At 36.5% G+C, this 14,172-nt stretch overlaps 1 protein-coding gene across 2 annotated transcripts in view; it reads left to right on the top strand.

The window, feature by feature from the left end:
* Positions 1 to 1,090: 1,090 nt before the first annotated feature.
* The window catches only part of LOC138708222 (2-hydroxyacyl-CoA lyase 2-like), a 67,688-nt gene continuing 54,606 nt past the window's right edge, over positions 1,091 to 14,172 (top strand). For both annotated transcript variants that reach the window (XM_069838554.1, XM_069838553.1), the window contains exons 1-3: positions 1,091 to 1,348; positions 4,250 to 4,408; positions 11,716 to 11,860. In XM_069838554.1, coding sequence (XP_069694655.1) covers positions 1,202 to 1,348; positions 4,250 to 4,408; positions 11,716 to 11,860 — 451 coding nt within the window. In that variant the 5' untranslated portion in view covers positions 1,091 to 1,201. The remainder of the gene's footprint in view (positions 1,349 to 4,249; positions 4,409 to 11,715; positions 11,861 to 14,172) is intronic.

The following is a 14,172-nucleotide window of genomic DNA, read 5'->3' as shown; positions in this document are numbered from 1 at the left end:
CAGAAACAAAACTGTTAATTTGAAGTTCTTTGTGACTGTTAGAATACATTATATCCTTAAATTTCACAATGAAATGTTTCAGTCCAACCGAAAGGACATTGGATACCGGTCAAAGTTCTGTCACTTAGGCTGCTATAAATTTCCAGAGAAATAAAGGTTAGGTCTACTTTTTTTTCAGAGGATATATTTTTAATTGTAGCTATTAATTTCGTTAGTATTTTTATGTTATTTTACTAAAGACGTAGAAAAATTAAGTTTGTTTTAATGAACTTTACTGATCACGTTTTATTTTCAATTCTGGTGGGATTATTATTGCTTAGGCCTCATTTTTTCTTCGAAGGATATGTTTTTAATTATAGCTGTTAATTTTGTTGTTATTTTTATTTGTTGCTTTAACTAGAGACGTAGAAAAAGTCGGTTACAATAAAATGTATTGATCACGTTTTATTTCCAATTCTGGTGTGATTATTATTGCTTAACCTCATCCCATTTTGTTAACTACGTAAGCCTACACTACAAGTACCGGTACACGTAAGTTACTCCATTAATTCATATTTCCATTATTATTGTTGTAAAGAGAAGTGCAAATTAATATTTATTGGTTTCAATTCATGGTTAATTATCGCTATAATCTTGAATGAATGTAGCTATTATAGTAAATTTCAGTTCGTTTTGCACAAACAAAAATTATATTAACTTATTTCTTGCAGGTATCTTCGAGTTTGTGGTGGAATTTAATATACTTCATTAAAATAATAAATTAACTTTATGCATTTAATATTTCAATAATGGAAGGAAGGTGTTAATTTTTCCAAAAGAACACGACAAGGAAAGTGTAACATATTTTGTCGGCTGCTAGGAGAGAGATCTGCGATGATGAGGCGATAGTAGCGATCCTAGTGGTGGGCAACTACCCCTGTTTGCATTTTTGCTACATATTGAGCTTCGCGACTGTATATAGTAGACTGTGGTAATACATTTGTGGTTGTAAAAAGCGCCAAATACGTGACTATCTGTAAACAGAAGGACGCCAAAATCTTCTCTTCACAAGGAGGATATGACGTCAGAAAAGAAGGGGATATGATGATATATTAATGTAAATATATTGTTGGCACCTGTTTGATGTAGTGATGTTTGTTAATGATTTGCAGATTCTTTTTATATAGTATATACGTATGTTCTGTTCTTTAACGGGAAGGAAATGGATGCTGCACGCGATTTAGAAGAAGAAGTTCTGCACGAGAATGGCTTATTCTTTTCAGTATTATTTATATTGTGCGTTTTCTTTGGAATTTTCATCGGCTTTTTCGTCAGTTGGTTCAATTTAATTTACATTACCTTGCATAAGGTAATTAAATAAAGGGATTTAGTAACTTTGCCTGAGATTAACAATGATTTTGGATTTTTGTTTTGGCTAAAGTAGCCCTGGGGTAGTTCCTTTTATACTCTGCTTATGCGAATCTGTGACAGGTTAGATTTGGATAGGCCTAGTTTAGGCTTTTGTTATGCATTGCTTATGCGATCAACTGCATCTCCACAAAAAATAAATAAAATAAAATCATTTTCACTTCAAAAATCACCGGAACTACCTCAGCGCTAGTTTCTCGAAGATAGGTTAATAATAATGATAATTATGAGTCTGCTTGGTTGGCGGAGTTGGTATAGCGCTGGCCTTCTATGCCTGAGGTTGCGGGTTCGATCTCCGGCCAGGTCGATGGCATTTAGGTGTGCTTAAATGCGACAGGCTCATGTTATTAGATTTACTGGCATGTAAAAGAACTGCGGTACAAAATTCCGGCACACCGGCGATGCTGATATAATCTCGGCAGTTACTATCGTCGTTAAATAAAACACAAGCCCAATGTACAGTCATGTGAGCTATGTACCATAAACAAAAGAAAACTTGGTTGCCGTCATCGAAATAAGGTGCGTGTTCTAAAATTTTCCCGTGAAAAGTTGCTGTGAGATAGCGGAAGCTGATGGAGAGGTGCGGGCAGGTGGGATCGTTCCATCGAGATGGAAGGGAGGGGCAGCACATCTCATTTCTGTGCCTTTCCATACGAATCACAGAAGAAAGGCGATTTTTTTGTAAGATTTAATCACTGACAGGTTAGGTTAGTTTAGACTTTTGGTATACCTTGCATATACTCAAAATTGTCTAAGGATGTCACTATCCCACCCAAATCCTTCTCTCCCGTGCTAACCGGTAGTATCTTAAGTGGGGGGTCCTTGCTATCTGCGTTTCTTTGGTAACCTTATTGCGAAGATTTACAATGACAAATTGAAGAGCTTATTCAGTGCTATTAATATCAAATAGCATGGAAGATGAGAGTAATGAATGTGATGTGGCACTTGGTGATCGGGGAGAATCACGAATATAGGATTATAATTAGGCCTAGTTTCGTAGATTGATTAACATACTGTATAAATAATAACCATTAGGCCTATGCATAATTTTGAGGAATAAGCCCCTGTATTTCTTAGATAATTAATATTTCCTGTTTTGGCTAAAGTAGCGCACAGGAAGTTCAGGTGATTTTGGAAATGGAAAAATCCTCCAGTTGATAAGGTTTTTTTTAAACACGAAGTTTAATATTTAAGGCGCTATTCCTAAGTGAGTCATGATAGTACTGTATATTTTTAAAAGACGAATGTTTTCCCCAGACCAAAAATGCAGTAGTCTACAATAGCATGAACTTCCCGTGCACTGGTTTCTACCTTTTTTTTTGTTTAATTTACAATTTTCGAGTAAGAGATTTCAACTAATGCTTTTCTTGTTCTTGTTCTTCTTGCAGAAGATGTAACGTTAATATCACACACTACATGCGGGAGAAGAAGTGTTGTAGCACACAATGTGGTCATTGCCACCCAACCTGCTCCAAATATATTCATTTCTTATATACTGTTGACTGATGATTTTTAAAAAAATTTTCACACACACAGTGATAATTCTGTAGTACCACAGTTATCTTGTACTACGAGGATCCAAGATAAATCTTTGATAATCTTTCTTCACTATTGTCCAGGATAAATCTTTCTTTTTTCACTATTGTACAAAGCAAATCCATCTATCTGCCTATGTACCAAAAACATACATATAAGGCATTACTAAAAGTCTGAACATACCAATCCTAATCTGTTACTGATAATTGACGTTACCAAAACTCGCATTTTTCTTTTTCCAGATATTGGCAACACTGTGATATGCATTCTAAGAGACATTGCTAATTACAGTCATATCTGTTTATATGTAACGGACAGTTTTGTGCGAAATGATTTTTTTTTCAGTAGAATTATGGAAATGCATTGTATGAAACGTAATACGTGAGATATATATTGTGATAACCGTGCTGGATGATTCTTGTTGCCTCGGGAGTCTACGCGTGCGTCCGGCAGAGAGGAGGCGCAGGACGTGGGGGACTCAGGCTTCGGCAGATGCTGAAGCACGGCGTGGCAAGGGAAGCTACTATCCCGGCACAGAGTGGAGGGGACGGACGTAAGGGAAACGTCTGGAAACAGATTGCTCCCGAAGATCGAAGGTTCGAGAACGTGTGATTTAGTAAATAAAAGCGTGAGCAGCCTTCGAAGTTTAGTCAGCCAGTCAGCTGCGAGAGAGCTAGTTAGCGGAGACGTATCCAGTGGATCTGAGTTCAAGGTGCAGTGAACTTGAGTAACTGTGGCAGCGTCCAGGCGAAGGCAACGTGTCCGGAAGTCTTGGGTTCGAAATGCAGTGAACTGTCTCTGGAAGTCTTGGGTTCGAAGTGCAGTGAACTGTCTCTGGAAGTCTTGGGTTCGAAGTGCAGTGAACTGTCTCTGAAAGTCTTGGGTTCGAAATGCAGTGAACTTGAGTGAGTGAGCTAGAAGAACTATCCAAGGCGAACGAACTGTGAACTGTGAACTGTGAACTGACAGTTTTGTTTTGTACATAGTGCTTTGTGAACATTAGTTGAGATTAGGAGTACATTGTTGTTCTTCTCAATAATACCTGTGTATTGTCATTGTCGTTCGGTGGAGTGCAATAACGACTACTGTGTTGCTGTGTTGAGTGGAATACCCATTGTTGACGGGTGTGTGATTAAAATCAGAAACAAAACTCACATTATTGTTGAAAATAAAAGTTACAATATATATATATATTTGTGTATTATTCAGATGTATTGTAATGTTTGTGTCGTGGTAACTTTAGACTGACATTTTATATAATTTATTGTTGTGCAGTTATGTATCACAACTCTGCTTGTTTTTATAGGTGGATGTGGGCAGTAAGAAGCATGGCGGTGAACTGGTGGCCCAGGTGCTACAGAGTCATGGAGTGAAGTTTGTGTTTACACTTGTAGGTGGTCACATTTCTCCCATTCTTGTTGCTGCTGAAGCTTTGGGAATAAAAATTGTGGATACAAGACATGAAGTATGTATACTGTTACTTTACTTTTTAGTTCTCTTCAGACTAATTGAGTAACAATAGGACTCAAACTCAAAGCTTGTAAATTAAACCTGATGTTTTACAAGAGCATATATCTATTTGGCTTTCTACTTACAATGTCTAATTTCCCACATTCGTTCCCTCCTCCATCTTTCCACCTCTTTTTTATACTTTTATGTTTAGTTAAGGCAATAAATTAATCCATAGTAGCTCTTTGAAATCCCTTCCTGCTTATCGAGTTCTCATTCGAATGATGTTTCTCCAGTGGCCCCACTTCATGGGACTCAGGTTGTAGGAATCCAGATATTGTTCATGAATTAAACTCTACCAGGATATAAAAACCTTTGATACATATATACAGTAAAATTATTTAATAAATTAATGAGATAAATCAGTAACATTTTAAAAAGTATTAAATTTCAATTTGAAGGTCCTTTGAGATTTGTGCGGATAAGTAGGGCTAATGTAGGTTAGCTTTCTTCAAAACTTTGGATTCCCATGGCAGTTCCTCATATTGTCTCATCAGCATAATTTACATTTTACTTTTCAAGCAGTAAACAAAAAATATAAATATTTCTCAATTAAGTATTTATTTATTTATTTATTTATTTATTTCACATTACCAGTGTCATATTTAAAGGTACTTGAAATTGTTCCTAATCATGTGATACATAAATTTTATTATAAATTCATAGCAGTCATTCCCCACACAGTTTCGTAATAATATACTCCATATTTCATTCACATCATAAACACATAATGTGAATAGTTGATAATCTCAAATATCATAGAATGCTTTGGTCACTATTCCCGATCTTTTTCTTTGAACTTAACTTATTCTTAACTAATTATAATTTCTTTAATTTTAAGTCTTGTGTTCTTTGTAAAGTCGAACTATTAAATTAAGTGTTGGTAACTCTTATATTGAATGCTGTTTGCTTTCGTCAAAGCCTAACCTACGTCTAAATTGTAAGTAAATTATGTCATTATAAGTGTTATTATCGGTTAAGAAATTGTTTGTGTTAAATAACTACTGTACATAAATAATCAAGTTGTAACAAGACTGAAATATAAGTGCAGTGAAGTGATGTGTTGCATAGTTGACAAGGGCGGTATAGTGAAGTGATAAAATGTAGTGTAGAGTTATTGTGGTGAGGCTACAGAGTACAAATAACATAAGTACATTGATTCGAAGCTGAGTGAAATTGAATTTAAATCTCTAAATAAGATATGCAGTGTATACTATAGATGCTGTGTGGAAAGTGTGGTACTTGCAGGGGTTGGTGTAGTAATTGTAATTCTGCTTTCGTTGGAAGATCCTGATAATTTTGTTAGAGATGATAGTTGGGGATGTGCGATCACAATCCTAGAATTGTAGGTATAGAGTGAAATTAGTGAATTGAAAGCTATGAAAGATAACATTAATGCAAAGGGTAAGGGGGACATTAATACATAGATGAAACCGAAAAATTCCAAGTCTACAGGTAGACTTTTCTCTGCAGATTCATCAATCAAACTGACTAAAAAATTCAGTGCTCTTGAAGCAGTGGATGTTGATCAGGATAACTGAAACCCAGTCAAGGTTGATCATAATACTGAAAAGGTTAGTAATAGTAAGAGTAAACTATTGATTTTAGGAAGTAGCCACGCAAGAGGCATTTCCTCACTTTTGAAGTCGAAACTGGATGATGAGTGTATGTAAACCTAATGCTCTTCCTCAGAAGTGTTGTTGAGAATATGAAGAAATTGAGTTCAACATTTTGTAAGGGAGATCATGTAGTTATAGTGGGTGGGTCAGGTAATAGCATGGATAATAATTACACCTATTCTATTGAAAAAGATGAGCAGCCATACCAGTGTGGGGTACTTCAATCTTTTCAGCAGGTAGAACAAGCCATATCTTCCCAGGAGAGAGTGGAGTGTGAATATATGACTTTAGCAGGCTCTGATGAGACCTGGGGCATCGCACATTGATTTGATAAGATGGTATGAATATACACCACTTGGACTGCACCTGAATAGTAGAGCAAGGAGCAACTTTCGGTTCTTATTGCCAATAACACCAGAGGTAGCCATGTTAAAAAACAGAGTTGTAATATTCCTGTGGTGGCTAATGCTAGAGCTTTTCCCATCAGTAAGGTGTTTAAAGCAAGTTCAATTAAATGATGCATATTCTGAGATTTCTAGTAATGAACATTCTGTACAAAGCAGTGGCGTAGCATGAAATTTTGAGCAGGGGACGCTAATTCAAGTTGTCTTTCATGCAATATGAGAAAACGTATTACAAAAATATAGTCTTAAAATAAATAGTAGTCAATGTCAAGTCAGCAGTCGAAGATTGGTTGGAACCTCGTAAGTAACACCAATAAGGCATGACCTCAAATGGTACGTAGTAAAATATGATTTCACGGTTTACACATCAAATAGACACGTATAGTATAACACTAGCTCACTCCCTGTCATACTTAGAGAAATCACAATATTAACGGTCAATAGATACAGTATTAGTATCATTACGTAACTATGCGTCTGTGTTTTGGTTGTGTCCTTCAGTGACAGCAAGGGAGTCGGTCATTTGTTTTTTAGATCACACTTTTGTTCGTAAGTCAGTCTTGATAATAGAATTGTCCTAAAAAAATTCAAGTAAATTGGTGTCAGGAACTGTTATTTCACTCATTATTTATTATATCAGCCACAATGCACACTAACACTTCAACTGAACACAACTGACGAAAAGGGATAACTCGGAAACTACTTATTTTCAATGTCAAAGCTAGCTTCCTGCGAGCCTTGCGACCAGGGTAGTTTAGTTAGAAAGGGATGGAAAATCTGCGGGGTGGGTTACACAGAAGAATGAGTGTAAGAAACCAGTCTGCTTGGAAGCTGGTGTGTGCAGGCTTCTTGTTTACTGCTGCATCACAAATCATCCTGAGCTGCCGCATCACAATATTTAACGCGTAAATATAAATTCTATTAAAATTAATAAATAATTTTGTCCATAGACTGCAGGTTTATTATGAAATTATTATTAACTGGGGAAGCTGAGCTTTTTAGCTTACATTGACGCTACGCCACTGGTACAAAGTAACTTTTCTATTTTTCATCAAAATATTAGGAGATTAAAACAAAAAAATGATGAATTGATCTCTTCTTTGCAATCTCAAAATCATAAACCTCATATAGGATTATGTATAGCTGAACATCATTTGAAACAACAGGAAATATGACAGCTGTCTTTACATTGGTATATATTAGGTTTCAATTTTAGTAGGTATGTTTTCCAAATAGAGGGCGTTTGGTCCACACCTGTGGAGTAACGGTCAGCGCATCTGGCCGCGAAACCAGGTGGCCCGGGTTCGAATCCCGGTCGGGGCAAGTTACCTGGTTGAGGTTTTTTCCGGGGTTTTCCCTCAACCCAATATGAGCAAATGCTGGGTAACTTTCGGTGCTGGACCCCGGATTCATTTCACCGGCATTATCACCTTCATTTCATTCAGACGCCAAATAACCTAGATGTTGATACAGCGTCGTAAAATAACCCAATAAAAAAAATAAAAAAATAGAGGGCGTTTGCATTTTTACTAGAGGGTCAATCTATGTGACTGACATTACACTGAGAACACCTTACAATGGTTTCAAAATTATATGTAAAGAAAACTATCCAATGAAAAAAAAGATCATACCATTGAAATTCCTTAAAGATATTGATAAATTAATTCGAAGTGCGGTAAAAGAAATCATTGGGCTACTTACAGATATACCTGAAGCCATGCTATATACACCAGAAAAGCTAAGAGATCTAGGAATTTTTTAAGCCCAGTGAGAAGCCTTTCTCCATCATATAAACATATGCAAATGTCTTTTATACGTTGATAATCCCCACATTGCAGCCACAAGAAATCTTCAGGAGGAAATAAATCAGCATATTACTAACATACCGCTTACCCGTGAACACTCAGAAAATCTTCACAGTAAGAACTTACGACAAGCACTTCATGAAGATAGCCTTAAAATGACATACATTGCGAACATTCATACAAATTAATACATGAGGAATGGATGATCAAGCTAAATTTAAAGATTTAGCAATATTATTAAAATAATTATATCAGGAAGAAGAGGATCCCAATGAGTAAAATCGTGTGAAGTGTTAAGTGTTAAATAGGAAAAGTGATTGTATATGTGTGTGTAAATATGCTGATTGTTTCAGACCACCCGTATCAGCCTTTTTTCTCGAAAACTATATGACACTGGTTATTCATAAAAAAATTTTGATAACCAAAACCTATGTAAAGAATCGATTGGTGGTAGTAACATTTCCCGTAACAAGCCGAAATAGGGGTACCTGTGGTCAACTTCGAAATTTCAAATGAGAACAAGGGTCATTAAAAGTGCCATTGGAAACTACTTTTAAAAAGAAACAACTTTTACTGAAACTTTTTTTTCTAACTTTTATTGTTTAATCACAAAGCAACAAAAATGGTATTTTCTGAGAAATGTTATATGTTGTTTATGTACGTACACTCTTCGTAGTAAGTGTTCAAAATGTCCGCCACCCTATGCTAAACAATGTTCTGATCTCCTCCTAACATCCGTGATTGCACGGAGAAATTCAGCACAGCTGAGAGACACACATGGTGTGGCTTGTCTAACTCTTTGTTTCATGTCTTCTCTAGTTGTTGGACGCACCTGGTAGATCATGTCTTTAATTCTCCCCCACAAGAAGGATTGCCCGTGACTTAGGATTGCATCATAATACAGTGTTTAGAATTCTCAAAGACAAATTTCATTTATACCATATTCATCTCCATCAGGAACTTGGGGTACATGATTTCCAGACTCGTGTTGATTTCTACAAATTATTTCTAAACATGGACCGTGATTTCGAGCTCAGAATTCTGTGGACTGATGAGGCAACTTTCAAAAGTAATGGTCAGGTGAATCTCTACAATTCCCATTACTGGTCTCCGGTTAATCCACACTGGCTATGTGAAGTGGATTACCAACACGTCTGGAGCCTCAACACATGGTGTGACCTCCTCAGACACAGAGTCATAGGACCATACTTTTTTGAGGAGAACTTGAATGGTAGAACGCAAGCTTCCTCCGAAACATTTTGCACCAGTTGCTTCATGATGTTCCCCTTGCATTTCGGTTAACAATGTGGCTTCAGCAGGGGGCTGTCCAGCTCACTTTTCACGTAGGGCTCGGTGAGTTATTAATCGGTTATTCCCCTACGGTGAATTGGACGAGGAGGACCAGTAGCCTGGCCTGCCTGATCTCCTGACTTCGCTCCAAATGACTTATTCTTGTGGGGGAGAATTAAAGACATGTTCTACTAGGTGCATCCAATAACTAGAGAAGATATGAAACAAAGAATTACAGAAGCCTGCATGTCTCTCAGCTGTGCTGAAGGTCTCCGTGCAATCACGGATGTTAGGAGGGAATCAGAACATTGTTTTGCATAGGGTGGCGGACATTTTGAACACTTACTATGAAGAGTGTATGTACATAACATATAACATTTCTCAGAAAATACCATTTTTGTTGCTTTGTGAGTAAACAATAAAAGTTAGAAAAAAAGTTTCAGTAAAAGTTGTTTTCAATGGAACCTTTAATGACCCATGTTCTCATTTGAAATTTCGAAGTTGACCACAGGTACACCTATTTCCGGTTTGTTACGGGAAATGGTACTGCCACCAATCAATCTTCACATAGGTTTTGGTTATCAAAATTTCTTTATGAACAACCAGTATCATATAGTTTTCGAGAAAAAAGGCTGATACGGGTGGTCTGAAACACCTGGTTATATAATATTTTGTGAGGGGGAGAGTTAGAAAAATGATTTGAAATAAGATAGAGAGTTAAAATTTAATAACGATATTTGGAAATAATAGTAATAATAATAATAATAATAATAATAATAATAATAATAATAATAATAATGATAATGAATAGAACATTCTGTTTGAAAAGTACTAGTAGTAGAATCTTGCACTGAATTGAAAAGAGTAAGATGGGCTGCAGAAGATTGTCATTATATATGTTAGTAATAATGGAATGCAGGAAGGAACATGATCTAGTAGATGGTCTGTAAGGAGAAATAGATTGTTTGGAGTAAGTTATTATCAGGATTAGTGGAGTTATTAGATTGTCGGAATTTCATTTTTTTTATTATTGGGTTATTTTATGACGCTGTATCAACATCTAGGTTATTTAGCATCTGAATGAAATGAAGGTGATAATGCCAGTGGAATGAGTCCGGGGTCCAGCACCGAAAGTTACCCATCATTTGCTCGTATTGGGTTGAGGGAAAACCCCAGAAAAACCTCAACCAGGTAACTTGCCCTGACCAGGATTCGAACCCGGGCCATCTGGTTTCGCGGCCAGATGTGCTGACCGTTACTCCACAGGTGTGGACCCGAATTTCATATTAATTGTAGGCAAATGTGTAGAAAGTTTTGGTGGAACCAGTATACAGAAATGTGGTGGTACACTATAACTGGTATAGATATTGAGGACAATAAATATTATCATTCCCATTCTAGAACAACATGATAATTTTTTTTTCAAATTTTTTAGAAATATTGAACTAATCTGCTTATTATGTATTAGTGTATAATATTTTACTTGTTATAATTCTAAGAGGTTCAGTGATTAAGTAAGAGCTGTGGAATACGATCATTGAAATAAAATGGAAAATGATGATGCAGATCTATTTAAGTAACTTAAGAAATGTCGTGGAAATTTGTAATAAAAAATTTTAAGCTAAGGTTTAATTTTATTCTTTGTTTATTTATGGATAAAAAGTTTACGCTTCTGTGTGTTTGAGATCGGACATGGGTACCGTCACAAAAGTTCTCGACTTCTCTGTTATGCTTAGTGAGTTAAGTCACAGGATACACACTAGAATACATTTTGTGTAACTCCACTCAAAAATGTTAACCATAAGTTTTAGTCACACAAAGTGACATTTCTACTACAGTAAGGTGTGCAGGATCATAGCTACTCCATTCATTCCCACTTGCACAAAGTCCTGTAATAGTCATGTGGTATGCATTCATTACAGGTTAAGAGCTAAGACATGCAACAGAACTTCATTTTATTAATTAAATTAATTAATTAAAAATGGCTTTGAAGGAACCCGCATGTTCATTGCCGCCCTCACATAAGCCCTCCATCGGTCCCTATCCTGTGCAAGATTAATCCAGTCTCTATCATCATATCCCACCTCCCTCAAATCCATTATTAATATTTGAATTTATATATTTATGTATTTTGTTTTGGTTTAGGTATCAGCTGTGTTTGCAGCAGATGCGGTGGCAAGACTGTCTGGCACAATCGGCGTGGCTGCAGTCACTGCTGGCCCAGGCCTTACAAACACGGTTACAGCAGTGAAGAATGCTCAGCTGGCCGAATCGCCCGTGTTATTGATAGGTACTATCGCCATGCACATGTATGCATTAATATGCCTTACTCCGAATGAACATTGCAAAATTGGAAATAGGAGTAAACATTGTTCCCAACCTTGCAACCTCCAAGCAAGTGGCAAATTCTTGCACTATTATCTGTTCTGATAAAATTTAATTCTTGAAATGGAATTTTGATTGGGGGGAGGGGGCACTAAGACCCAGCACTGCGAACTTTTACGATCTATTTTGAAAACTCTTAAGCTAGGCTCCTTCCCACACCGGATGATTACACTAACAATGAGGTTCGCTGTGTATCCGGGTTTCGAGCAGGCAACCTCACTCATCCCTAGGCCATCCTCCTCCATGCATCGCCAGCTGGCATTTGGGGAATGCAATGGATGAATGTTGATGGAATGATGTAGATGTCTCACATGAAGAAATAGGAGAATCCCAGAAACCAATGTCAGAACTGCCAAAGACATAGCTCTCTTCTTTCCTCTCTGTCACTCGGACAAAGTGACAGAGCAAGAACTGCAGCCTAGTAGATGGCCAAAGTAGAGTTTGCAAGATTTTGTAATAGTGGGTGTAATGTGATTTCGGAGTGAATTTTCCATAAAATATATCAGAAATTATTTGAGTGATTTACACACCGGCGAACTTAGGACTTGACTTGTTGTGTGTTTACTTACTGTGAAATCCTACTACTATCATTTGTTTCTATCCATGTTTAAGTTTGTTGAACATTAATTCAAAGACGTATCATCACAATAAAATAGTTTTACTAGACAAAGCCCGCGCTGCTTGACTGAAAAGATAGGATATTGAGCTGCAGATAGGTATCAGTGGTTGTTGATCTTGGCACTTAATCATACAAGTCTTTACCGAAAGACAAAATTATTTTTTTAGCTATCAGTGATGGTTTCTCAGTCTAAGTAATGTGCACAAAAATGTCTATTTTTATGTTTGTTTTCATTCATATATAGCTTGTAACTCAAAAACGGAGCCCGATAGAGACTTTTTGGTGATATATTACAATATAAAAATCATGTAAGATGACATGTTTTCGTTTAGTTACGAAATGGCTGTTGACTAGTGTTATCTTATGCTTTAATAGCCTATCTCAACTACATTTATAAGTTACCTACTTTTGTTAACATAAAAGCTTTGTAATTTGGATGGAATATTATTTCCGTAAAGTGAATGGAACTTCGTCCAACAGAAAAGAAGACAAATTTTCTACCAACAAAAGCAGTTGTTTCTGTTCAGGTTCAGTTCAAGCATTGAACTAAAGTTCCATATGTAGAACAAAGTTTTGTGTGTGCTCTTTCCCTTCCCATGCAGTTGAGCTCTCACAGATCATGCAGATATCTGTATATGCATGATTTGATTGCATGATCTGACCCATAGAAAACCAACGAGTCTTGTTAAGTCTGTCATGGGGCAATCTAATTTGTATATACATTCATACATTCAAAGTCTCGATTTGTTCTTCTTTAGCAAGGGATGTGATTCCATTGGCTTTAATATGAGCAGCTGATAGTTTATAAGAAGACATTTTTCCTAACACACTATTGTGTTTTAACTTTTGTTTCACCATACTCTGTGCTTTCACACTATGCACTACTTAATGTCTTTTTGCAGCCCTTAATGTACCTACAGATTTGCATATTGAACATCCCAATTCGCTTTCATTAACAGTTAAACTTTGATCCTTTGACCAATAGGCTGGAAATACAGTGGTACTTATCACTGTTTTATCTCAACTACTAAATTACAACTAGCAACAGCTGAATCTGCACACGATTTATCAGTTCCGACGTTATCACTCTGTTTGATGAGGCATTTATCCATTGTGAAAATAAATATTTGGGTTGACCTTCACCATTAGATGTATATACAGGCTGACGGATCCAGTATTGTTAACTAATGTCTCAGTCCAAATTGCCATAAACTGAATCTGTCCATTCTTTCAAATTCTTAGCTCTGATTCATGCTCAACTCTTCCAATTGGCTTATGACCTCGGAACATATGATATATGTTTTGAGCTTATTATTTGATACTGGACACTGCAATTTCTTTCCATTCCACGAGTTTAGGGATGTTCTCAAGGTTTCTTGACTTTCGGAACAAAAAGTGTACCTAATCTATTTATGTTCCTGTTTACCTGGAAAAGAAGACGCTTTATAGTGTGCAGTTTGGTTCTCTTAGCAGAAAAGAAAAACTCACAGCTTCCGTTCAACTGCACGTGGGTGTGTCTCGGTGTAAACAAAATATAGTTCCTCAGTATCCATGGAAAAGTGCAGTTTCATCCTTTCGATTACTCACTGTTTGTCAAA

The sequence above is a fragment of the Periplaneta americana genome, chromosome 10, assembly GCF_040183065.1.
Source record: "Periplaneta americana isolate PAMFEO1 chromosome 10, P.americana_PAMFEO1_priV1, whole genome shotgun sequence".
Taxonomy (NCBI): Eukaryota; Metazoa; Arthropoda; class Insecta; order Blattodea; family Blattidae; genus Periplaneta; species Periplaneta americana.
Note: the sequence above shows the minus strand (reverse complement) of the source record. Positions and strands in the feature narration are given on the sequence as shown.